Source organism: Lutra lutra, chromosome 16 (assembly GCF_902655055.1).
Source record: "Lutra lutra chromosome 16, mLutLut1.2, whole genome shotgun sequence".
Classification (NCBI taxonomy): Eukaryota; Metazoa; Chordata; class Mammalia; order Carnivora; family Mustelidae; genus Lutra; species Lutra lutra.
Genome location: NC_062293.1, coordinates 34,628,432 through 34,655,583, shown reverse-complemented (window position 1 = coordinate 34,655,583; position 27,152 = coordinate 34,628,432). Strand labels below are relative to the sequence as shown.

The 27,152-nt window shown below is 36.6% G+C and overlaps 2 protein-coding genes across 6 annotated transcripts in view; both read right to left on the bottom strand.

Moving 5' to 3' along the window:
* The window catches only part of BRIP1 (BRCA1 interacting helicase 1), a 188,318-nt gene extending 180,622 nt beyond the window's left edge, over positions 1–7,696 (bottom strand). For both annotated transcript variants that reach the window (XM_047707226.1, XM_047707227.1), the window contains exons 1-3: positions 7,532–7,696; positions 4,602–4,724; positions 3,373–3,484 (exon numbers count right to left, since the gene is read on the bottom strand). In XM_047707226.1, coding sequence (XP_047563182.1) covers positions 3,373–3,484; positions 4,602–4,697 — 208 coding nt within the window. In that variant the 5' untranslated portion in view covers positions 4,698–4,724; positions 7,532–7,696. The remainder of the gene's footprint in view (positions 1–3,372; positions 3,485–4,601; positions 4,725–7,531) is intronic.
* A 1,675-nt stretch (positions 7,697–9,371) lies between these two features.
* INTS2 (integrator complex subunit 2) overlaps positions 9,372–27,152 on the bottom strand; it is a 46,815-nt gene continuing 29,034 nt past the window's right edge. For 3 of the 4 annotated variants that reach the window (XM_047707223.1, XM_047707222.1, XM_047707224.1), the window contains exons 17-25: positions 24,752–24,916; positions 23,118–23,319; positions 19,387–19,512; positions 16,135–16,333; positions 13,853–14,104; positions 13,373–13,480; positions 13,137–13,242; positions 11,559–11,735; positions 9,372–11,454 (exon numbers count right to left, since the gene is read on the bottom strand). In XM_047707223.1, the coding sequence (XP_047563179.1) occupies positions 11,285–11,454; positions 11,559–11,735; positions 13,137–13,242; positions 13,373–13,480; positions 13,853–14,104; positions 16,135–16,333; positions 19,387–19,512; positions 23,118–23,319; positions 24,752–24,916 (1,505 nt within the window). In that variant the 3' untranslated portion in view covers positions 9,372–11,284. Of the gene's footprint in view, positions 11,455–11,558; positions 11,736–13,136; positions 13,243–13,372; positions 13,481–13,852; positions 14,105–16,134; positions 16,334–19,386; positions 19,513–23,117; positions 23,320–24,751; positions 24,917–27,152 lie in introns of those variants that run through there. The other variant, XM_047707225.1, reaches the window with a different exon arrangement.

Genomic DNA, 27,152 nt, shown 5'->3' with positions numbered 1-27,152 from the left:
AGCCAAAGGCAGAGGCTTAACCCACTGAGCCACCCAGGCACCCCTGATGTATCAATTTTGATACATGTACCAAAATCTATTTTAAGATCAACATTCAAATAAAACAGGTAATTTTTAATACTTAAACAGAATACATAATTGTAATAGCGGTCTACATTGTGTGCCTACATGTATACTACACCAGATCTTAGCCAAAAGGCCAAGAAGCAATTGCCCACATATACAAAAACACAATTCATAGATAATAAAAAAAGTGAAAAGTTATTTTCTATGAACAGTATTGGCATTTTCCCATCTGTACTACATATATACTACTAATTCTATTTTCAGTCTCCCATTAAAATTTTAGATTATTAACAGATTATCTCATTTTTCCCCAAAGAGTAACATCATTAACAATCAAAATGAACAAAAGTTATAAAATTTTTATTTTTTATTTTTATTTATTTTTTTTAAAGATTTTATTTATTTATTTGACAGAGAGAGATCACAAGAAGGCAGAGAGGCAGGCAGAGAGAGAGGAAGGGAAGCAGGCTCCCCGCTGAGCAGAGAGCCCGACGTGGGACTCGATCCCAGGACCCTGAGATCATGACCTGAGCCGAAGGCAGCGGCCCAACCCACTGAGCCACCCAGGTGCCCCTTTATTTTTTATTTTTTAAATCTTATCAGTAGCATGTTTCCTTTTAACCACACACACACACACACATATAAAAATACATAAATACATACCTACATACACTTGTGCTTAACTTTAAATTCTCCTAATACTTAAATCAAATCCATCTACTACATAACTAAAATATATCCAATACTGTATTTCAGATTCATTATGTATATTAGCAAGTATTTCAGATTCATCATGTATATTGATGTATATTTGCTAACAAAAGCCTAGTAACATTTATTTTTCATAAAAATGAAATAAAATAGGGGTGCCTGGGTGGCTCAGTGGGTTGGGCCTCTGCCTTCGGCTCAGGTCATGGTCCCGGGGTCCTGGGATCGAGCCCCGCATCGGGCTCTCTGCTCCGCAGGAAGCCTGCCTCCACCTCTCTCTGTCTGCCTCTCTGCCTACTTGTGATCTTTGTCTGTCAAATAAATAAATAAAATAAAATAAAATAAAATAAAATAAAGAAATAAAATAAAATAAAATGTTACTAGGCTTTATTTTTCATAAAAATAAATGTTACTAGGCTTTTGTTAGCAAATTAAGTAAAAGTAATAGAAAATAAAGTATTTATGAAAACAATATTACAATAAACTTTTGCTTGTCTGGCATCCAAACAAGTAGAAAAAAATCAACTAGAATGTTTTCTTTAGAGATTCTGTGGTCTAACGTTATAAGGAAGGGACAAATAAGCAAATATATTAAAGCATTTACTCAAAGTGATTATTTGTGTATGTTACAGCATCATGATAGGCCCATCTCTTTCATCTTTTACATATAAATTATCATAATCATTTTCATAATGATAACTAAGCATTCCAAGATTCTTATGTAGACTCTGAATCATCAAAGGACTATATTATGTTCAAAACTGTTTTAGAATTAACAACACATTTTGCTCAGTTGAAACTCTTTTGGAAGACATGTAACTTGGGGCAACTAGGTGGCTCAGTTGGTTACGTATCTGCCTTCAGCTCAGGTTATGATCTCAAGGTCCTGAAATCAAGCCCTGCATCTTGATCTTCTGCTTCTCCCTCTCTGCCACTCCCCCTACCTGTGCTCTCTCTTGCTAACTCAATCTCTCTCAAATAAATAAAATCTTAAAAAAAAAAAAGGAAGATATACAACTTACAAAAAAATATCTTTAAAAAGAATCTGTAGCCAAACTATGGAAAGAACCTAGATGACCTAGATGTCCACCAAGAGATGAATGGATAAAGAAGATGTGGTGTGTATACACACACACATATACACACACAATGGAATATTATGTGGCCATCAAAAAAGCGAAATCTTGCCATTTCCAACAACGTGGATGGAACTAGAGGGTATTATGCTAAACAAAATAAGTCAATCAGAGAAAGACAATTATCATATGATTTCTCTGATATGAGGAATTTGAGATGACGGGGGCGGGGGGAGGTCATGGCGGGAAGGGAGGGAAAAAAATGAAATAAGATGGGACCAAGGAGGGAGACAAACCATAAGAGACTCTTAATCTCAGGAAACAAACTAAGGGTTGCTTGGGGTGGAGGGGGAGGAATAGGGTGGCTGGGTTATGGACACTGGGGAGGGTTATGTGTTATCGTGAGTACTGTGAAGTGTATAAGACTGATGATTCACAGACCTATATCAAATAATACATTATTTGTATTGAATACATAATTTGTATACAAATAATACATTATTTGTACTGAAGCAAGTAATACATTATATGTTAATTTAAAAAAAAAAAAAAAGAAGGGCACCTGGGTGGCTAAGTGGGTTAAGCCTCTGCCTTCAGCCCAGGTCATGATCTCAGCGTCCTAGGATCAGGCCCCACATCTGGCACTCTGCTTGGCGGGGAGCCTTCTTCTCCCTCTCTCTGCCTGCCTCTCTGCCTACTTGTGATCTCTCTCTTTCTCTCTCTCAAATAAATAAACAAAATTAAAAAAAAAAAAAGAATCTGTACTTAAATTAGCTAACTAGGAGCATGGGGCACCTGGGTGGCTCAGCGGGTTAAAGCCTCTGCCTTCGGCTCAGGTCATGATCCCAGGGTCCTGGGATCGAGCCCCACATCAGGCTCTCTGCTCAGCAGGGAGCCTGCTTTCCTTCCTCTCTCTGCCTGCCTCTCTGCCTACCTGTGATCTCTGTCTGTCAAATAAATAAATAAAATCTTTAAAAAAAAAAAAAAATTAGCTAACTAAGAGCATCTGGCTGGCTCAGTCATTAGGCATCTGCCTTCAGCTGGGGTCATGATCCCAGAGTCCTGGGACTGAGTGCTGTATCAGGCTCCCTGCTCAGCCAGAAGCCTGCGACTCCCTCTTCCATTCCCCCTGCTTATGTTCCCTCTCTCACTGTGTCTGTCTCTGTCAATAAATAAAATCTTTACAAAAATAAAAATATAAATAAATAAATAAATTAGCTAGCTAGAACATTGTTTGAGTCAGTCTGGATAAAAAATACTTTATTCAGGGGCGCCTGGGTGGCTCAGTGGGTTAAGCCTCTGCCTTCGGCTCAGGTCATGGTCTCAGGGTCCTGGGATCTAGCCCCACATCGGGCTCTCTGCTCAGCGGAGAGCCTGCTTCCCTTCCTCTCTCTCTCTGCCTGCTTGTGATCTCTGTCTGTCAAATAACTAAATAAAAAAAAATCTTAAAAAAAAAAATGCTTTATTCAAATATTTTTTTCTGGTCTCACTAAGAAACCTGAAGTACCAACCAACTACTTACCACTAAGAGACTGTTGCCATGCCAAAGCAGAACAAAGTAAGGCTAAGCTTTTCCCACTTCCTGTAGGGCTCTCCAACAAACAATGTTGCTTACTATTTAATCCTCTGACAATCTATAGACACAAAAATGATAAAAAGTCAATAAACAGTTTACTTTACTTCATTAGGGTCTCTCTCCATCAACAGTATAAATACAACAACAATGAGAAGTAAGGTTGCACTTCCAGGAGTACAGCAATAGAAGGAAGAACCAGTATTTAGTTAAACCTAGACTTTATTCCTTTATATCTCTCCCTAAAATTATTATGGCCTTAAAAGGATATCAAGCAAAAAAGAAATGAAGAAAAAAAAAAAAAAGCAATCTGTGCTTTAATCATTTCTGTAAAACTAGAATACAGCACATGAATATCTTTGATGAAAACTTAATGGATACTGCTTTTGAGAGTGTAAATTGTTACAACCACTCTGTACAGAAATTAACAATTCCTAGTAAAACTTAAGATACCCAACTCTAGCAAGTCCAGTCCTATGTATATCGTCCAAACTTTTCATACATGAACACAAGGAAACCTGTATAAGAAAGTTCATAGCAGCATTGTTTAAATTGCTATAGAATGTAAACAACTTTAAAGTATATAAAAAGAAAATGGGCAAAAAAATTCTATATCCATAAAACGGATTACTATACAGCAAGTAAAACAGATTAACAGTTAACAGGCCTACATCTTAAAATTTAAGCAAAAAAAAAAAAAAGAAGTCAACTTCCGCAGGTGGTTATAGTACATCATTATGCAACATTTAAAATATGTGAAGTAAATATTGCTCACAAACAAGGTATAAACTCAAAAAATATGGTAAATTTTTAAATATTCAGATTTAACAAAGTTGGAAAGTTGGTTTCTATATGAAAACTATCTCAAAAAAATTATGGTGAGAAACATACTGTGTAATATATAGCAAATATTTTGTAGAAAGCACTAATTCTGCAAAGTAAACAAAAGTTCCAACTGAGGTGAGAATATTTTTCAGAATGTTCTCCTTTGTCTCCATTATAACAATGGATATATACAGTTTAGCAGTGATCATTATTTTTCCAAAGTTTAAATCTTCTTCAATGAACTGGCAAATATTTTCAATCCATGTACTATCTGAAAACACAAATGTAGTTTTATGTATTATAAGCACCTGTATCTTAATAAAGACTTAAAATAACTATTGAAAAATACTTACAGAATTCATCATAGCAAGCTGTGATGGGTATGCTTTATAAGGAAAGGTAATCTTCACCCCACCAATTGTATATTCAGACCAAACCGAAGACATCATGCTTTACTATTTACTTCAGATTCCTAACTGCAACAGAAATGAAAATCAATACTGAAACAATACCAAAGAAAACCAGACACCCAACACTAGGACAGATGTCTGAAAATAAAAACTGGAATAAATGTTTAAATAAAACAAATGGGAAAGTAAAAGAATTTCCTAGGGGTGCCTGGGTGGCTCAGTGGGTTAAGCCTCTGCCTTCAGCTCAGGTCATGATCCCAGGGTCCTGGGATCGAGCCCCGCATCGGGCTCTCTGCTCGGCAGGGAGCCTGCTTCCCCCCTCTCTCTCTGCCTGCTTCTCTGCCTACTTGTGATCTCTCTCTCTCTCTCTGTCAAATAAATAAATAAAATCTTAAAAAAAAAAAAAGAATTTCCTAGTCTTATAAATCACAATGGTTGACATTGTGACATGACATGTCTTAAAATCTGACAAATGTGGATTTGTATTCCTGGGGTACCAAAGCTGTGGACTAGGAGTTAGAAAGAACAAGCTCTAGACCTGAAAACAACTGAAAACAACTCATATATGTTACCTTGATCATGTCTCTTCACTTCTCTAGATTAAGATCTATATCTGTAGTAACCCCTAACTTAAAAACTGTTATGAGGGAAGCAATGCCTTGGCACTTAGTAGATGCCCAATACTTCTTATTTAGAAGTCAGTGGGGTATAATGGAAAGATGAGTTTTGGACTAAAGCAAACCTAAATTTGAATTCCTCTGTGTGAGTCAACCTCTCAGAACTAATTTCTGCATCTGTGAAATGGAGATAATACTACCCACCTGATAGGGTTTTCACAAAAATTAGCCAGGCACTGAGTTAAGAATTAAATAAGATAATGTCTGTACATTATGTGTATATAAGGCACCCTATGGCACCTGGGTGGTTCAGTCCTTAAGCTTGTCTTAGCCTCAGGGTCAACATCTCAGGCCCCTGGGATAAAGCCCCGCAAGGGTTCCCCGTTCGGCAGGGAGTCTACTTGTTCCTCTGCCTCCCCTGCCCTCCCACAATAGTGCTTGCTGTATAATAAATAAAATCTTTAAAAATCAATAAAGTAGAGGGTGCCTGGGGGGATTCAATCCGTTAAGTGTCTGCCTTCAGCTCAGGTCATGATCCCAGGGCCCCGGGATGGAGCCCCGTATCTGGCTCCTTCCTCAGCAGGGAGCCTGCTTCTCCTTCTGCCTGTAGCTCCCCCTGCTTGTGCTCTTCTCTCTCTCTCTCAAATAAATAAAATCTCTAAAAATGATAATAAAATAGGGACGCCTGGGTGGCTCGGTTAGGCAGCTGCCTTCGGCTCAGGTCATGATCCCGGCGTCCTAGGATCGAGTCCCACATCGGGCTCCTTGCTTGGCAGCGAGCCTGCTTCTCCCTCTGCCTCTGCCTGCCACTCTGTCTGCCTGTGCTCACTCTCGCTTCTCTCTCTATGACAAATAAATAAATAAAATCTTTTAAAAAATGAAATAAAATAGAATAAAAAATAAGATAATGTGCGCACAGAAATGTGCGCAAACTCCAGTATCTAAAACAGAAGCGATCTATTTTAATCCCCCTTCTAAACCAACTTTTTTTTTCTTTCCTTTTTTTTTTTAAGATTTTATTTATTTGACGGAGATCACAAGTAGGCAGAGAGGCAGGCAGAGAGAGAGAGGAAGGGAAGCAGGCTCCCCGCTGAGCAGAGAGCCGGATGCGGGGCTCGATCCCAAGACCCTGAGATCATGACCTGAGCCGAAGGCAGAGGCTTTAACCCACTGAGCCACCCAGGCGCCCCTAAACCAACTTTTCTTAACCCAAGATACATAGATGTAATTCAGAAACTGTGATTTCTTGATGTTGCATGCATAAGTTTCTGTGCATGACTGCATTTTTCTGAAAAAAGAGTCCGTAGATTTCTCATTCCCAGAAACACATCCTAAAGAAATAACTGAAGAGAGGAGGGGAAATAATATACATTGGTATTACTTTGCAAATGTGAAAAAAAAATAGTAAACTCAATGTGGGGATGGAGTGATGATTGAAATAGCAATGCAACTGATTAGAAAGCCAGTAATAACCTTAACCATAGCCTATGTGTTCCCAAAGAACCACTATTCTAAGTTACTTTCCAGTTCTAATTTTTGGGATTCTATGAAGCTCTGAGAATGAGATTTGGTGGAATCCAACTCTTTAATCTGAACCAACAACTCAATGCTGGCCTAGTTACTCGGATATAACCTCGAAATAATCCATACCCCGCCCCAGGTGTAACAACAGGCATCTCAAAATGGGGTAGCTTCCCCCATAACAATGGAATAAAGCAAACAAAAACACATCACAATTATCTGCCTCAGGGGGCGCCTGGGTGGCTCAGTTGATAAGCGTTTTTCTTCGGCTCTGGTCCTGGGATTGAGACCCTCATTGGGCTCCCTGCTCCGCAGGAAGTCTCCTTCTCCCTCTCCCACTCCCCCTGCTTGTGATCCCTCTCTCGCTGTCTCTCTCTGTCAAATGAATAAAGTCCTTTAAAACAAACAAAAAACAATTATCTGCCTCCCGCCGTCGCCCCCTGCTGCCAAGAGTTAGCACGAGGCCCCGGACTATACTAACAGGGGTGGGCAGGCTGACTTCTCCCCAGGTTTTCGTCCTCAACCCTTCCTCCTCCCTCAGTCCGTGGAAATCCCAGAGCCACTGGTGATCCAGTCAACACCAACCGGCCATCAAGGAGTTTGGGCGAAAGCAGAATGCACTGCTCCAGCCGGCTTCGCTCTCGCCCCCACACAGGAGACAGACTTGCCCGTCCTGAGGAAAACTGACGCACCGCTGACTGGTCTCCGATTCACGGGAGAAAAGGAAACAGATATCTGCAAGCAAATACAGTGGAGCGCGGGCAAAGTAGTTCACACGCCTCTCTCTCTTCCTCAGCCGGCTGCTACTACCCGGGCCTGGTAGCAGGCTCGGGGCTGCTCCAGCTTTTCTCTCCTGTCCACTTCAGTCCGCTCAGCTACGTTTTCCGCTAGACGAATTCCCGCCTCCCACCCCTCGACTCCTGGCATCCAATCGCCGGGCGAACTCAGACAACCAATCACCTGCCAAGACCAGAAATCCAGCAACCAATCTTGGTGCAAGGTCAGGGGGCGAGAACTCTGGCACCCAATGGAAGCCTACGCAATTAAAAACAGACCCAAGGTACCTGGCGGCACCGGAAGGCGAACTGCAGAAGAGGGAAAGACTCGCCCAAATCTTAGGTTTTTAAAGGAAAAGTTTTCTCCTGAATTCCTAAGGCTCTTAACTGCCTTTTTGACACCGGTGATTTAACCCGTTAATGGATTTCTTAGAAACTCGAAGTTTCTATTCTTAAAGTCTGTAGACCAACAGAGAAGACACACCTTTAAGCCTCGCAGATTTCTCCGCACATTCATCAGCGCCACTCAATTCAAATTAGAACTCTGTAAGTAGGCGATCGAAAAGATTGAGGCGGCAATTGCCAGAATGAGCCAACGAGGCGAAAAGGTTCGATGACAACCAGCTTACAGGATCTCATAATATTCGAGGCTTTTCCAGATACCAAATTAAACCAGACAGACGCTTCCGATGTCTTTTTTTTTTTTTAAGATTTTATTTATTTATTTGATAGAGATCACAATTAGGCAGAGAGGCAGACAGAGAGAGAGAGAGGAGGAAGCAGGCTCCCTGCTGAACAGAGAGCCCGATATGGGGCTCGATCCGAGGACTCTGGGATCATGACCTGAGCTGAAGGCAGAGGCTTTAACCCACTGAGCCACCCAGGCGCCCCGCGATGTCTTCTACTACCAGATAACTTCTTCCTCTATTTAAAGGCTCACCCACCTCTGTCCCTCCGGAGACCAGTTTATTCTTCTCTGCCAAGAAGTATACTTAAATTTCCTCAAAAATAGGTTAATCATGATCTCTCTGAACTGCTCTTTTTAAAGAGTTCTGTATAGTCTAAACTTGGCTAAAATACTAGTGTCCAAAAACGCAAAACCTGAGACATTTTCTCAAATTCGAGAAAACTGGTTTAGGAGAGAGGTTTGCGGCAGGAGGGGAACTGATTTGCCTCACTTTCACTTTTACTACACTGTCCCCAAATGACAAAACTTAGTCATGAAAATAAATTCTGCCCTTATAATACTTCAATTTACAACAGTGCCTATTATAATACTGAAAAAAAAAATTCCCAGTATAATAATAGGGAGATAGTTATATGAATTCAATCATCATGAAGCCAATAAAATAATTATAAAAATAAATTGCTATAAACCATAATTATAAATAACTTGCAAAAATAATTTCATATAAAATTAATTGAAAAAAATAAGCAGACTCCAGCTGAGTACTATGAATTTCATTATGTGACAGTATGTGTACATAAGCAAAGATGAAGGGAAAGTACTAAAAATGTAACTTATTAAGACAGTGGAGGGATAATTTATAAAAGTCCTCAAAAATGCATTCAAATTGTTATTCTGCATTTACAAATTTTTAAAATATCTAATCTTTTCTGATTTTCCTCTCCTAAATTCCTAAGACTCTCAACTGACTCTACCTTGTATCGCCATTTGATACATGTGGCATAACAGAAAGGGACACGCTTAGACTGGAGCCAGACAGTTCTGGATACCAGTCCCTTGAAATGTCCCTTTCAAGTTAGCAGCAGTGAAATGAAACACAAAAAACTACAAGTACATTTGATAAAGAATATCAATGTTTATAAACCGATATTCAAAATAGCTGCACACATCTGTTTTCACTTGAATAAAAAGAAATCACATTGTGACAAATCTTATAACCTTAACTTAAAATACATGAATATTAACATTTACTAATATATTTACACATTTTATTTACAGCATCAACAAATCTGATGAAAAAGAGCATATGTTATTTTAACACAGCAGGTTTTGACCAGTCTTTGAAAAGTGATCCAGGAATGTGCACGGCATTTAGTTAGAAAACATATTTCAACCCTTTTCTGATTTCCTAGAGGTTACCTACTCACACAAAATATTCCAAAGCCTCTGTTTAAAAACTAAACAAAACAAAACAGGAGCAGTTGTATTTAATCTTAAAAGACTTATAAAACTGCCTTGTTTAAAAATATGAAAATTCTTATGGTATTTTTTTAAGTGGATGCCTTTATTTTTGCATCAAAATTACTTCATTGAATATTAAGCATCAGATAAAAGTTATAAATATCCTATCATCTAGGATACTGTGTACTTCATGATTTGAAATAGCTACAAATTGGTTCTTATATAATACCCTTATGAGGTAGGGCCAGTAGTAATCCCATTTTACAAAGGAGGAAAATGACATATGTCTATATGCTAGTGAGAAGACCAAAGTCAAATTTCTTTTCTTAAAAATCACACTTCCTTATTAGCCTACCTAATTTCTTTTACAAGTGAACAGGTCTGTTTCAAAGCAGAGAAAAGAAGGGGTTGGGAGGAGTGTATTATTCAGGTATATCTCAGAAAACAAAGAGAAGTAACTTCTATGTTGGATTCTTAATTAAAGAAAAAAAAATGGGACTATGGTTTACCTGAATGCATCTACCTAATCAATGGAAGTTACTAACGGAGGACTGCAAAATCCTTCAGCAACATGGTACTTTACACTATTTTTAACTTTTCCTGAGGTCCAAACACTGTATGTATTTTCTTACTCAGAGACCTTCCAAAACTATGATGTGAATTATAATCCTGATGGCACACCAAGAGCTCTTTAATCTGGTGTGTTTCACTGCTCTAAACTTTAATTAGATCCCAATGTATTTCCCCCCTGACCATTAGGTAAGTCAGTAAAACACTATAAAAATAAATCTTAAAAAAAAAACCTAAATGAGATCTCCTTTCAGGTTCTTCTCTACGCAAAGATGTTTCTGTAAACACTTCTAAATTAGTAACTTAAAATTCCAAATTATTCAAGTATCTCTTTAAACATATCTCCATTTTAGTAAAAATTGAAGCAAATGTGTAAAATCTTAAAATTCTCATCTGTAATTCCATGGAAATCATTTGCAAAAAGCTATTTGCCTTTTTTAAAGCCTTCTCAATACTATTTCTTGAGAAGCAAAATTCCATCTCGCATTACTACTACTTGTCTTACAAGTCTTAGCAGTTTCTACTGGGTATTTAAACTCCTAATTTTTCCTATATTCTCCCTTCCCTTTTTCTCCCTCTCATCATTGCATCATTGTCACATTGTTATTAGCTAACATTATACACTAGAGCTGCCCACAGACTCATCTTTAAAAGAAATTAAAGGCATGGCACTGTTTTTTCATTGCAAAAGTAAATATAAGGCCAAATTCACTCTCTAGTAATGAGTTTCTTAAATGTGCTCCCAACAGAAGAAAAAAAAAGTTCCGCTGCTACAGTATAAACATACCAGCAAAGTAGATTCAAAGAACTGCCAATCAAATATAAGCAAGCATAATTCTTAAAGAGAGTTCTAAACTATACCCATGTTGAACTGAATCTTTTAATGATTCGAAGATGGTACTGTTGCCATTCAGTTTAGAGTTGTTGTAAGATGCAGATTCATATTGAGTGTATGCAGCAAACAGCTTCATTTTTTTGTTTTAGTTTTTTTTGTTAAATTCCACTAACACTCATGTTTATTATTTCAATTATTGTGCTTTCAATACAATGACAAAGCTGTACATCAGGATCCATACTTCCAGTGTCCCCAGATCCATTTTTGTAAGATAAATCTTTACAGATACCAGACCATCCACTTGGTTTCTCCTTTATTTGTTGAAGACCTAAAAACATAAGGAAAAAAAAAATTAAGGCAAGGAATCTGGAAAGGAATTTGGCCTTTATGTTTGTGATATTAAAACAACTTAGAAAATAAGTTACTACTTACGTGTAATAATTGGATCAATGTCTCTTGTCTGAGTGGCAACATCAGAGGCACAGACTTGCCCTATTTGGATCAGCAAAGACATAATATCCTCATACAGTGGAGGAAATGCTCGACAAAAGGAAACCAAACTTGGCAGAGTTGGCATGAAAAAAGCATACCGCTTAGCCTGTGTTAAAACTGTTGGAAAGAAGTTAAGCAATTTTTTACTTTACAGATATAAATTCAACATACATGGCCTATTGAATATACTAAGCACCATACTCTGTGCTGAGATTATTAAATTTTCTAAGATATATCTGATCCCTCTTTAGGGAGCTTACAATCTAATAGTCAGCCATCATCCAACATACAAATTCTTATTTTCAAGCACTGTGATAAGTGCATTACATGCATTATTTAATTCTCACAGTTCTATAAATGAGGAAAATATTTATAGAGGAGAAAAACTCTTAAACCTTAGATTAAGAAACTTGTTCAAAGTTGGTTAAGCATCTGCCTTCAGGTCAGGTCATGATCCCTGGGTCCTGGAATTGAACCTTGCATTGTGGGCAGGGAGGGGGCGTCCACGCTCAGTGGGGAGTCTGCTTCTCCCTCTCCTCTTCCCTCTCCCTGCTCCCAGTCATTCTCTCTCTGTCTCGCTCAAATGAAAATGAAGAAATAAAATCTTTAAAAAAAAAAAAAAAGAAGAATCTTGTTCAAAGCTACACAGCCAGTTAGTAGTGGAGCTGCGACTGAACTCAGGCGGTTAAAGCTCTTAACCACTAAAAATAATAACATGGGGTGAATATAATGAAAAGAAAAATGAACAGAGTATTATGGGAGCAGTAAGAAAGAATATGAAATTAACTAAGTCATAACTTTAAAAGACTGAATTATAGTTCATCTCTTTTAAAGTAGTTTATTTTCATACCATTTTGCTCTACAAAACAGATGGTGATTAAAACATTAGGGTATGTTTTAGAACTTAAGGAAACAACTAATATGTTTATCTCTTATTTAGACATCAAGATTATATTTTTCTGGAACTCTAAGCCTTTGTAATAAATTATAATTTGTCTTCTACTGACCTAATGACATTCAGAAAGCAGATCTGATTTTCATTTGTAAAATATGGAAAACTTTTTTTTCCCTTAAGGTTTTATTTATTTATTTATTTATTTATTTATAGAGAACATGCACATTTGCGAACAGGGAAAGGGGTAGGGGGGAGAGAATCCAGAGCAGACTCTGCACTGAGCACAGAGCCCAGTGCAAGGCTCAATCTGTAAGATCTTGACCTGAGTCAACAATTAAGAGTGGATGCTCAATCAACTGAGCCACCCAGTCCACCCTGGAAAGCTTATTATATTTACCTAAATCTATATGTAATTATTCACAAAGTGAAAGATACAATTTGCCTACCTATTCATCTCCTCTATGCTATAAATCACATTTATAATAAAAAAAACTTCAAAGAATTGAAAAGATGGCATAAATTAAACTATTAGTAACACAGAAACATCATACTACTAAATTCAGTAAAAATACGTACTACTTTATGTTAGAAGTTTTTGTTATTGATGTTGGTTGGCTACACACCTGTTAGCAAAGTTCCCATGACATTCACAGCTAAGCGAGCCACACTGAGTGACTTTGGCAATGCATACTGGATACACAAATGAGAAAGCAACTGGATAGCAAATATCTGCAATGCAAAATCAAAATGTTACACGTTTCTGAAGAATTCTTAAGTATTAAAACTTTTTAAATGTTTGATAGCCAGCAAGACTGGAGGGAGATTAAAATTTTCCCTAAGCCTCCAAAATGCTTGTTACCTGTTTTTCAAGTTCTGGCTGTGCAATAAGTTCAGGTATGAAATCCAGACAGATGTGCATAGATGGAATACCTGCGACGGTCAGAGGTAAAAGTTCACATGGATAACCCTATCTCAACAAGAAAGGGTGGGGGAAGAGTTAGGGAAAAAAAAAAACCAACAACTATAAGTCAAATGCAGATAAAAATACACAGGGAGATTTTTTTTTCTTCCTTTCTGTAAAAGTTGCTCAGAAAGCTACGTACTCTACATGTATCCTGGCATTTCACCTTTCTGGTGCACCAGAATAGAGATAAATTATTTGAACTTATTAGAGGGAAATGAAATATAAAACCTCTGAATTTTGGGCCATATTGCAAAGGACCATGATCATCTGTGTGATCTCCAATTTCTAACTGATCCCCATTAATTTAGTAATCAAAGCACTACCTCCACCAAAAAATCAATGTCAACCATATAAGCAACATTCTTTGAAACACACCTGAAAGTGAACAAGTTTAGCAATGTTGGGATCAGCAATGTACATCTGGTGTAAAAGACAACAGATAAGGCACTGAACTTCTCGAAGGTTACATAGCAAATTGTCTTCTCCTTCCTCGATTCCCTTATTTGAAACACTGGTAGTAATAACACTTTGAACATTTCTTAGTAAGCTGTCTGGATTGACACCCTTTGCTTTCTCTTCTTCAGTAGGCAAGCAAATCTCCAAGAGAATCTGGACAGCTGCACTATCCTGTAAGCAAATAAAACAGAATTTAAGAAGTTTTTGAGAATTTTGTTTTCATGTGAACCAAAGTGGTAAAACAATTGTTTCTTTAAAAAAAAAAAAAAGAACATACTTTTAAGAGCATATATGAGCAATCTATAGGGCAGTCATTCTCACCATGTTTAAGGTCATGAATGCTTTTAAGGCTCTGAAGAAAACTACACACCCTCTCCGTATAAAAATTAACAAGTAAACAAATATATGCATAATTTCAGGGTCATCACATATCACTAAGGCAAATCAATGGACTGCAGTTTAAAATCATCTACTAGAAGAGTATTCTGATTCAGTGATATCAAAAAGAGGACCTAAACAAAAGATAACTTCTACCAGAACCTCTGTTCTTTCCTTTTAAATTCCTACATCTCCTAAGATCCTATTCTGTATTCCCCTCTTTTTCTCACCTGGCACTTTTTTCTCACCAATTAATTAATTCTTCTGAAGATGATGATTAATAATTAATGCCTAAATGTCACTTCCTAAAGCTTTTTTTCCCCTTTTAATTTGAAGATGGGCTCTTTAAAGCCCTGGTTTTGCAAAGAAAAATTCTGCCTTACCATCTATTCTACCTGTACAACTCACTGTTGCTCAGTCTACAAGCTTGAGTGTCATTTCATAGAACAGTAATTTCCTGAAGGGTGACCCACTTGATGCCCCTACATTTAAAGGAGAACTATAATGACTCTTATCTAGTAGGAAAAGGTAACCACAAAATGAATATATGACATGTATCTCTGGAAGACAGCCACTGCATGGAATCAAAGAAAACAATTACTTCATCTAACTGTTTGATGAACTTAATTATAAAGTAAGGTTAGCTTTATTTTGTAATTATCATTCTTCAGTTAAAGGGTTTTTGGTTTGGCATTGTTTTTGTTTGTAGACTCTGATGCCAGACTACCCAGGCTTGAATACTAGCTCTGCCACTTATCAATGTGCAGCCTTGAGCAAGTGACTTAACCTCCCTAAGTCTCAGTGTCCTAATATGTAAAAAATGGATAATACTCCCTACCTCATAGGTTGGCTATAAAGGTTAAGTAAGTTAATATACATAAAGAACTTAGAATACTACTCAGCATATAGCAACCATTAAATAAATGGTAGCTATTATGATCTTCAATCCCTTATATGAAATTCTGAGGGCCAGATTTATTTTAGAACTCAGAATTCTTTTTTTCGTGTGATATTATATAACATCTCCAGCAGAGACTAGGAGAGCACACAGTGCAGTCAAACATATTCACATTTCTGTACCAAAACAACATTCACAATAAGTAGGATAAGGTTATAAATAGCTTCATATCAATTCAGGTCAAGTTTTGTCACAATGAGATCACATCAGGTCTTTCTGCCAACTGAATTACCAAAAAAATGCTTCAGTTTTCATAACATTTTTGATCTCTGTATCATAGATAAGGGATTGTGGACGTATACTATCACTCTAATTCCCCTTATTGCCAATGAAAATATTTTAGAAGCTATATTTCAAACTAAGAAAACATTTCTACTTTGAAGACATCAAATTGCTTAACATTTAATCATCTCACATCCCCTGCCTTATTCAAAAGTTACTAAAGGCTTCACTAAAATTCTACATTGTTATAAAACTTTCCTAAATATAAAACTGAGCTCTTAAAAAAAAAAAAAAAAAAAACGAGCTCTTCATGTTGTCAAACTATTTACCAGTACCTGACATTTTATTATATATATACTTCTTGTTCTGTTTTTCTCTACCATTTGGTTTCAAAAACCTTCTTTTGTTAAAGTATAAATCTCATTTAAATGGCTACTAAACTAATATCATGAAGATTATTCCTAATTTTAGTAATAAAGTCCATCTGATCTTCAGAAGCAAAGGAAACAGCATTATAATACATCCTATAATGAAAGAAATGTGCAATATGTCACTATTGTACATAAAGAGCAATCATCTGCCGTCTATTTAACTAATTATATTAACAGGGAAACCCATACTTTCCTTGACTAAATTTCATTACCTGAGCAGCCAGTAAAGCATTTTTCAATTCTTCTCTGGTAACTTCTGGGCCATCAGTTTGCCCAACTAAACCTATTGTATTATTCTGGGAAGGCCTATCTTGTTCTGCAGTCTCCTTCAGATGAGCACTAAGGTAGGCTTTGGATGCAAGAAGATATCCATTCAACATGTGTAGAGTAATATCCATCAGTGGGGGGCATCTACCACAGAAAGAAGAAAAATACATAAGAAAGAATATAAGTTTATAAATTTGTCAGAATATGATCAATCAGTCCTGAAAAGCAGTACCCGAAAAACCTAAAAAGAGCAGTAACACTCTTCCACTGAAATGTTTTTTTCTAAAAATAAAAGTTTAATATGTTTGTCTTATCCTCTAGAAAAGTTTAATATGTTTGTCTTATCCTCAAGATTATACTGAATATTGAATATATATTAAATATTATCTATTTCATCTTATCAGCTAAGACCAAATATAATGTATGCCCTAGAGAAAAGATTCCTTTTTTGCAAAAAATCGCACTAAGAGTAAATCTCTTAAATAGGAAACTACAAAGCAGCTGTCCAAAAGAGAAATATTCTATTATTGATAAGAATAAGGAGACTAGAACAGAATATTTATTCTTTCTACTCCTGTTTCTTCTTTGGAGCAAGACAACTTGCTATTCCAAAAGTACTTCATCCATTTGACCTGGGATAAGTTATTTACGAAGCTTTGGTTTCCTCTTCTATAAAAGGAGCAGTTATTCATACCTCAAAAAATTGTTACAGATTAAGTGAGATAAGAACAAATATAAGGGGCGCCTGGGTGGCTCAGTGGGTTAAGCCTCTACCTTCGGCTTAGGTCATAGTCTCAGGGTCCTGGGATCGAGCGCCGCATCGGGCTCTCTGCTCAGTGGGGAGCCTGCTTCCCCCTCTCTCTCTCTATCTGCCTCTCTACCTACTTGTGATCCCTCTGTCAAATAAATAAATAAAATCTTTTTTAAAATAAATAAATAAATAAATAAAATGAGAAACAAGTTTTCACCTATCAAATTGGAAAGTATTATACAAAGTAGTGAAGTACAATATCAAACACTGTTTTGGGAGTGTAAACTGCTTCAGCCTTTCTGCGTGGCAGAATAAAAATAAGAATATGAATCAAAATATGAATATGAGAAATATGAATCATAAGTCTTAATGAGCATGCCCCATAATTCCACTTTTAAGAATCTGCTCTGGGGCACCTGGTTGGCTCAGTTGGAAGAGCATGCAACTCTTGATCTTGGGGTCCTGAGTTCAATCCCCATGTTGGGCATAGAGATTATTTCAATAAATAAATTTTTAAAAAAATTTTTTTTTAGTTTTTAAAAAAAGAATCTGCTCTAAGGAAATAGTCAGTACGTAGAATAGTCACCACAGTACTATTGATAATAACAAAAAATAGGAATAAACAAATGCCCAACAACAGGGACTGGGTTAAGCATTGCATATCTGTATGGAATACTGTGCAGCCAGTTAATATCAGAATATCTATTAACGTGGGGAAAAGGTCGCAAGGTAAAAGAAAATCCAGGCTATGAAAACATATACATTATGATAGTAAAATTTAACAACTTCCTGAATAACTAGAGGCAATTCAGGTGAAAGGCTACTTAGGTAAATGGATTTTTAACACTGATAAATTGTTTTAAAAGTTTTCCTTTTCTGGAAGTGTTATTTACTGCTATTTTTATTTTATTAGATACTTAATGTCATTTAAACTGTTCATTCTCCTGACTCCTATTTCCTATGAGACCTTGATCTCACCAAACCACACATAGCTGATTTTACAAATTTTGTCACTTCATGAATGTCATCCCTTGGGTTGAAGACAGATGACAACATTCAGAGTGTGTATCCTAGTTAAGTCTTCTTTAACTCCAAATTCTTTCTCCTCTAAGCCATCTAATGCAAAGCTTCTCTTCTTAAGTTACCACCTAAATGACCTCTTTAGCCTAACATTCAAGGCCCTCCATAGTCTGACCCCTAACTTGACATTCCAATTCTAAAGTGTGCTCCTCTCAACAAATTTCCCCTCCATTCCAAGCCTTTTTCATTTGTGCTTCTATACTTTTGCTCACACTGTTCCTTTTCCCCCCGACAATGCCTTCCTTAACCCCTTAACCTCATCATTATAGTGTCTGTTCATCTAAAACCCATTTCTGTCCTTTAAAGTACTACTCAGGTCCCACTTCCTCTACATCTTTCCTGAATTTTTAATAGCATCCAATTACTGAACGATTTATCTGCATATGACCATATAATTTAACTTTTCATGTATTTGTCTTATTTCAGTTTTTTTTTTTTTTAAGATTTTATTTATTTATTTGACAGAGATCACAAGTAGACAGAGAGGCAGACAGAGAGAGCGGAAGGGGAGCAGGCTCCCTGCTGAGCAGAGAGCACAATGTGGGGCTCAATCCCAGGACCCTGGGATCATGACCTGAGCCGAAGGCAGAGGCCTTAACCCACTGAGCCACCCAGGCGCCCCTTATTTCAGTTTTAATGCATATAATGCATTAAACCATATAATGGTTCATAATAAGCAAATTTTAGAAACCTTTTTCAAAAATGCTAGCAACAAGGCTAGATTTTACTAATCACATGTTAAATATTAAACTGAATAGTTCTTGAATATAGACAAAACAAAAATAAAAAGAACCTCATAGGGGCATCAGGGTGGCTCAGTGGGTTAAAGCCTCTGCCTTTGGCTCGGGTCATGATCCCAGGTCCTGGGATCGAGCCCTGCATCAGGCTCTCTGCTCAGTGGGGAGCCTGCTTCCTCCTCTCTCTCTGCCTGCTTCTCTGCCTACTTGTGATCTCTGTCAAGTGAATTAAAAAAAATCTTAAAAAAAAAAAAAAAAAAAAAAAGAGGGCGCCTGAGTGGCTCAGTGGGCTAAAGCCTCTGCCTTCGGCTCAGGTCATGACCCCATGGTCCTGGGATCAAGCCCCGCATCAGGCTCTCTGCTCCTCAGGGAGCCTGCTTTCTCCTCTCTCTCTCTGCCTGCCTCTCTGCCTGCTTGTGATCTCTGCCTATCAAATAAATAAATAAAATCTTTTAAAAAATAAATAAATTAAATAAATAAATTTTAAAAAAAAAAAAGAACCTCATAGCGCACACGGCTAGTCACCCGCAAGAACACTAAGACAAACGTTTAAACTGAATTTCTTCAATTTCTTTTAGACGCTCTGAATTATAACTCCAGAATAAAAATGAAACTCAAACGACACATACCTGTGTACCCTCTGATCACATCTTAGGACAATGAGAGGATCTATCATCAGGTCATTCTGAGTATACTTTTGTTGTCGTACAAACTTTATTGAAGGCTGAAGTGCATTAACTGTCATTACCCACAGCCTGATGAGAAAATAAACACATATTCAAAAACAGCTATATATAGTTGAAACCTGCAGCCATCCAGTCCAACTTAGAAGGATATATTCAGTAAAAATTAAACAGGTGGGAATTAACTTAGAAAAATTAAGAACTATGGTAATCTAACTTATTTGGATGTCTCTAAAACAAATGAAGATAAACAGTAAACACAAAGTAGTTTCAAAAATTCTCAGTTGTAATGGAATAATCATGGCATAAAAAATAAAAGTATGAATTAAAACCTTAGCACTTTGAAACTGTATCTGGCCCCATAAATAAGCCATGGTTCTGCATCATCATAAAATCTCAATGTGAGGGGTGCCTGGGTGGCTCAGTGGGTTAGGCCGCTGCCTTCGGCTCGGGTCGTGATCCCGGGGTCCTGGGATCGAGCCCCACATCGGGCTCTCTGCTCGGCGGGGAGCCTGCTTCCCTCTCACTCTCTCTCCCTGCCTCTTCGCCTACTTGTGATCTCTCTCTGTCAAATAAATAAATAAATAAAATCTTAAAAAAAAAAAAAAAATCTCAATGTGAGATGCCACTTTGAGATTAGACATCATAAACTCTAAAAGTGATTACTAACCTGACTGCACATCAGAATTACTAAGGAATATGGCAATAAGAAGGGCACCTGATCTCTTACAGTGAAGCCCAGGAGTCCATCAGCCCCATCTTGCACACAGAGCTTGCCCACTCTTAAATATGAGTAGACAGCCAAGAGTCATCAGACATTTAAGGAAAGCCTCTAGTTTGAAAAAGATTAAAATATGCAAACAGAAAGGAACTTCAAAGAAACAGAGAATGTAGGGACGAAAACTTTTTAAAGCCTATAATTAATATTCTTAAAGGATAGGATATTGCACATATGAAACAAGAATAGGAAACCTTTAAAAATATTCAGGCAAGGGACACTTGGGTAGCTCAGTCAGTTAAGTGTCTGGCTCTTGGTCTCAGGGTCATGAGTTCAAGTTCCATGTTGGGTTCCATATGGTCATGGAGCCCAGTTAAAATAAAATAGAAAACTAAGAATATTCAGGTAAGAAAGAGTTCTTAGAGATTAAGAATATAACACATTTTTTAAATTCAAAAGACCAGAAGATAACATTGAGAAAAAACTCAAAGTATATTCAAAAGACAAATTTTAAAAAGAACAGGAAAAAACTGCAAAATCAGTGGTTTTAAAATAAGAGGCTTAAAACCAAAATTACAAAAAATTATAAAAAACAAAGGGAAAGGGGCGCCTGGGTGGCTCAGTGGGTTAAGCCGCTGCCTTCGGCTCAGGTCATGATCTCAGAGTCCTGGGATCGAGCCCCGCATCGGGCTCTCTGCTCGGCAGGGAGCCTGCTTCCTCCTTTCTCTCTGCCTGCCTCTCTGCCTACTTGTGATCTCTCTGTCAAATAAATAAATAAAAAATCTTTAAAAAAAAAAAAAAAAAACAAAGGGAAAGAAATCACTGAAGGAAAAAAATATAAATGTCCTTAGAAATGAAGACATTGGTCCCTAGACTAAAAAAAGACCAAGTACCCAACACTATGAATTTAAAAAACAAACAAACAAACAAAAACAAAAAAAACCCCACCAAAATACATGATCATAAATTTCCAGAAAGTAGTGAAAGCGGAATAACCTACATTTTAAAAGAGAAAAAACAATGGTCACATATAAAGGAGTGGGAATTGATATATCACTGGATTAATTAATAGCAACAAGGGAGCTCAATTCATTCAGCAGAATGATAAATAAGTTTCCTGAGCACCCTTTCTCAGGAAGCAACTTGAATGTGAGTTCCACTCACTGAAATGAGGAACTACACCAACACAGAGAAAAACATGGAATTTAACAAAAAGAGACAAAACCAATCCCAGGATGGTTACTGTGCATGTCGCAAATTAAAACATGACGATGGAAAGCTATAAAAGGAATGTTTGCAAGAAAAAAAATGTTACTGTTACATTATCTGATATGTTATAACAATTATAAAGTAAACTTTCCCTCAATAATGGAGTTTAGGGTTAAATTAGTTATTGATAAAAAAAAAAAAGAACACAAAAACAAAACAAAAAACCCAAGTAAATGAAAGAGGGAAGTATTAACTCAGGGTTTGTGTGTGAGGTATGAAGAAAGGCAACTGTATAAGAAAGAAACTGTAATCAAAGAATACTGCATATGTCAACTATAAAAATCACAGTGATGGTAGTCATAAGAGTCACAATGAATACTGCTTTAACCAAAAATGTTGGTATTACCCTGTCAGGGAAAATGGAGGAAGGGAGAAAGTGAGTGTTGAAGGAAGAGGGACTCACAGGGGAGGAAAGAAGTAAGAGGACTAACTCTTCATCTTGTATAGTGGAAAGTCACAGATAATTTCTAAATGGGAAAGCCAGGAAATCATACTAATTGTAAGTATGTTATTGAGATAGATGGGGGATATAAATGCCAGAATAAAAAGGCTAACGAACTGAAAACAGCTGTCTCTGGGGAGCAACAATCTTAAAATGGAAAGGAATATACTATTTAAGTTCTTAAGTTATATGCATTTATTTATTTGATATAAATAAAATTAAATTTAAAAAGCATAAATATGCTCAGTCTGTTATGCATCTGCCTTCGGCTTAGGTCATGATCCCAGGGTCCTGGGATCAAGCCCTACATTGGGCTCCCTGCTCAGTGGGAATCTGCTTCTCCCTCTCCCTCTGTCCCTTCCCCCTCCCCCACTTGTGCAGCTCTCTCTCAAATAAACAGAATCTTTTTTAAAAAATTGAAAAATAAAATAAAAAGCATAAATATTCCCAGAACTGTTGAATCAAAATCTCGGGTAAGTCCAGCCCAGTATTCTGTTTTTTGTTTTTTTTTTTCTTTTAAGCACAGACTACATGTTTTTTGTTTGTTTTGTTTTTCTGTTTAAGGGGTGTTTTGTTGTTTTATTTAAATTCCAGTTAATATACTGTGTAATATTGGCTTCAGGTGTACAATTTAGTGAATCACCACCTACAAACAATACTCTGTGCCCATCATAAGTGCACTCCTAAATCCTCATCACCTATTTAGAACAGGTGTTTTTGATGCAACATATGGAACAGGAGAGACTCATCTTCCTATAGGCAAAACAATTAACCCAGTGTTCTCTAAACTTCATGTGTGCTAGAATCACTAGGGAAATCCTTAAAAAAAAACAAAACTAATGGCTTAACTCCCACCAACAAACATTCTGATTTAATTAGCATGGGTTACAGCTCTCAGATCAGGAGTTTCAAAAGCTTTCCAGGTGATTTTAATGTGCAGTAAAAGTTGAAGCCATGCTAAGGATTGCAAGACACATGGTGATCTAAATCACAATTAGCCACAAATGACTATATGTGAGAACTCATTTTTAAAGAACTTTCTCAAGTTGGAAATACTTTAAGTTTTCTGTTTCTTAAAATAAAGTTTATTCTTTTCCTTAAAATTATAACAGCTCTTTAATTAATGGTCTTCAGAATGGACTTATATTGTCAGATAATCAACAATTTTTTCAACATTTAAGTTTAGGTTATTAGATACAATCACTGCTATATGCTCATTTATTACAGGAAACAATACACTGAACTTACCTTCTAGGCATCACAGTATTAAGAACCATCCACAGTTTATTGACGGTTTGAAGAATTCGTCGTGGAACTCCTGAATTCAACAGCTGGTTCATATTGGATGTTAATACTTCTGCATAAGGTATAAGTTCACTGGCAGAGAGTAGAGTCAAGTGTTCTAGAATCTGCATCACTTGTGTGTGACTTACTGGGACAGCTGAAAATGCTAAAAGGAAAACTTAGCAGTCATGATCTAAATTCTATACAGCTTACCAAATAATATTCGGTAATACTTTCCTACACACCACACAAATCAAGGAAACACTGTTGCTGAAAAAGAGTAAAACTTTGAATCCTGGCCACAAGTTTTGGCTACACTTAAAATAAGGAGCTAAGAAAAATTCATGTTAAGTATACATATATCATAAAGATAAAAATAATCATAAAGATAAAAGTTATAAAAATCCCATTTTAAAAAACACATTAGTGACCCAAAGACAAATGTCATTTCCTTGGTGATTCAGACTAATTTTAAAAATTGAAAAATGAAAATATACCCAAGTATCGCTTTTAGTAGTAACATTCAGTAAGATTCAAATTTTTTGGTATTTTCCAACTGGATGGCCCCTTTTACAGGATGTAAGTATAGTATACAGCACACTGCTGTTAGTCAAAAATTTCTAGAACTGTACTTTTCTTTTTTCTTTTTTTTTAAAGATTTTATTTATTTATTTGACAGACGGAGATCACAAGTAGACAGAGAAGCAGGCAGAGAGAGAGGAGGAAGCAGGCTCCCCGCTGAGCAGAGAGCCCAATGTGGGGCTTAATCCCAGGACCCTGGGATCATGACCCGAGCAGAGGCTTTAACCACTGAGCAACCCAGACACCCCTAGAACTGTACTTTTCAGTAGAATAGTCACTAACCACATCTGGCTACTGAACACTTAAGAAATGTAGCTAGTGCAAACTGACATGTGCTGTGAGTATAAAATATAAACCAGATTGCAAAGACTTTCTATGGAAAAACAGTAAAATATCTCATTACTATTTTTGTATTGATTATATGATGAAATGATAATATATTGATATGTTGGGTTAAATGAAATAATTATTAAAAAACTATCTTTGCCTGTGTTTTACTTTTTTAGTGTGACTATAGAAAGTTTAAAATTATATGTGTGGCTCGTGTAATATTTCTATTCGACAGTGCTTAAACATTATCCACTAACGACAAGTGCACTGCTCTATTCCATAGCATTTATTCCTGAGCAGTTTAGGACCTTCCTAAAACCACATGACCTGTTTAGTGATGTTAACATAGAAACTATGAGAAAAAAGATACAAGCACGTCAGAAAGAAAAGGTTAAAATGCCTGAGGTGCCTGGGTGGATAAGTCAGGTAAAATGTCCAACTCTTGATTTCCGCTCAGGTCATGATCTCAGGGTCTTGAGATCAAGCCCCGAGTAGGGCTCCGTGCTCAGTGCATAGTCTGCTTGTCCCTCTCCCTCTGCTCCTCCCCCAACTCGAAAATTACTTAAAATATATTGACCAAACATTGTTTCACAGCCAGGAAAATTCTGCATGATTTTAAGATTTCAAGGAGCCTAACATCTCTTTGTCCTAGTAGAGGGGTAAAAGGAGTATCCAATTTACTGTACCTTCTTGAAGTTGTTTCGGAGAGTGGTTTTTGGCATTATTAGTCAGTAACATTCGCCTTAACAGGGCATCAGTCCCCGTGATTTCTTCTTCACAGATCCAATCATCCACAATGCATAAATGTGGGTAATTAGTTGCAAGGAGACGTAGTAAAGCAGAATGTAGTCCTTGAAAATTTACAAGAAGTCAACTGGATTCTTCATTCTCAAATACTCAAAACTTCTCTCCTCACTCCCCTCTCTTATGTCCCTTTCATTTTTGGCAAACCAAAGAAATGTGCACATCTTGTGCATGCACTACCGTTTGAGAATTTCTGTTGCATAATTCAGTCAGAGAATCTGCTTAAATAAAGATCCCCAAGTGATTTGATACACAAAAAGGTGGAAGCTACGAGTTTTATCAAAAGTTCTCAAAGTTTCTTCCTTCCACCCTATCCCAACATAAAAGTCTCCCATCAGGAAACATTTGACATCACAGTAGTTCAAGAGTTGACTGGGGAGGAAAGAAAAAAAGGAGAAAAGAATGTCCATTTGGGGGAGATCATATATGGTCTGAGAAAGGCCTTATTCAAAACTTCTGGTAGGCTTCTACAGAAGAACACATGCTCTTTTCCAACCCACTTCAGAATCACTGTTGCAGATGGGTAAAATCAAAGTTGCCCACCTGGAATGCCTAAAAGATCTCAGGCAGTTTATATACATTTTTTCATTTCTCCCTAATGTCCCTTCAAGGTAAGCAATATTGTCTCCATTCTACTGTAAGGAAACAGACTGAAAGACATTTATTAAAGTTCCCAGGGTCACACAGCTAAGTATGTCAGCCAACCAAAGCAGTATGGATGATACCTACAAGACAGTGCGTTTGTCTTCCTTCAAGAAAGTGAAGGAAGATCAAAAGAAATGAGAAATTTCCTTTTACTAAATCAGAGCATTCTTTCTAACCTTTTGCTTATAGCACAGTTTGGCTATTCATGACTATTATTTTTAATGATAAATGATTCTATAAAAAATGTCTATTTAGATATATGAAGTATATATGAATAGATATATCTAGTATACACTATGCCAAGTGTTTGGTACATACATACCTAATAAATATTGTTGTTACTATATTATTATTATCATCCTCACCAGAGTTGTAAGAGTAGTAGTAAAAGTATTAGTTGTAATAAAAGTATTTTTCATCCAATTATCTCCTTATTATGCAACTTAGATAAAATCATACCACTTAGTCCCAGTAGGGAAAGTATCCACTTCCTTTGTCATAGAAACTGATTAAAATTAATATTTCTGTTTGAAAAAAGGCTGTAACAATCAAAAGTAGTATTAAACATTTAAATATCTAAATGCACAACTACACGTATAGTCAAGACAATCTCAAAACAGTCACAAAATGACTGCTTACCAAGTGAAAATTAATCTACACTTCATAATCTCTTCAATAAAATGTTAGTCACCAAACGCTGCCAAATATAACATTAGTTTATGCAAAGATATAAGTAAATAAATGCACATATCTGGTTAAAGGTGACCAAATAAGGTCATCCTTGTTCCTGCTTGAAATTAACCACAACAAAGAAAAAGAAAACTCCAACTTCATAGAAACAAACAAGAAACCCATATTCAAACATTATAAAAAAGAGGTGTTAAATTAAAAAATTTTTTTTTCAAAAAATATTACTATATATCTGACAGTTTTATAGAAATAACAGTAATTCCAAGATGTAGAATATTTTGGAGGAAATAAAAGCAATAAGGTAGATCTACATGTACTGGCATAAAAGATTTCCAAGAGTCCAAGAGAAAAAAAAAAAAGTCTCAGAAGAGATAGGGTATAATGCCATTCACAGTTTAAAAAAGCAATTTTTACTCATGTGTTTATCTATTAGCTTCAACTGTATGAAACTGTATTTTTGCAGGTCAAAAAGGTTGAATACCTGCAGTTTCATATCGTTCAACTTATAGAAAAAATGTCTAAAATTACATACCAAAATAAAACTTGGTTTTGGGGAAGGAGGAATGCAAGTAGTAAGATAGTGAGGAAGGTAAAGAGGAATTTCACTCCTGAATTGTCTTATTTTTGTTTTTTGTTTTTACCACTGAACACATATTACACTTCATAACACTGTAAACAGTAAGGGTTTTTTTTTTGTTTTTTTTTTTTGTTTTATTTTAAGATTAATCAAATCTTAGGGGCGCCTGGGTGGCTCAGTGAGTTAAGCCTCTGCCTTCAGCTCAGGTCATGATCTCAGGGTCCTGGGATCAAGCCCCGCATCAGGCTCTCTGCTCAGCAGGGAGCCTGCTTCCCTCTCTCTCTCTCTGCCTGTCTCTCTGCCTCCTTGTAATCTCTCTCTGTGTGTCAAATAATTAAAAAAAAAAAAAGATTAATCAAATCTTAATCTTA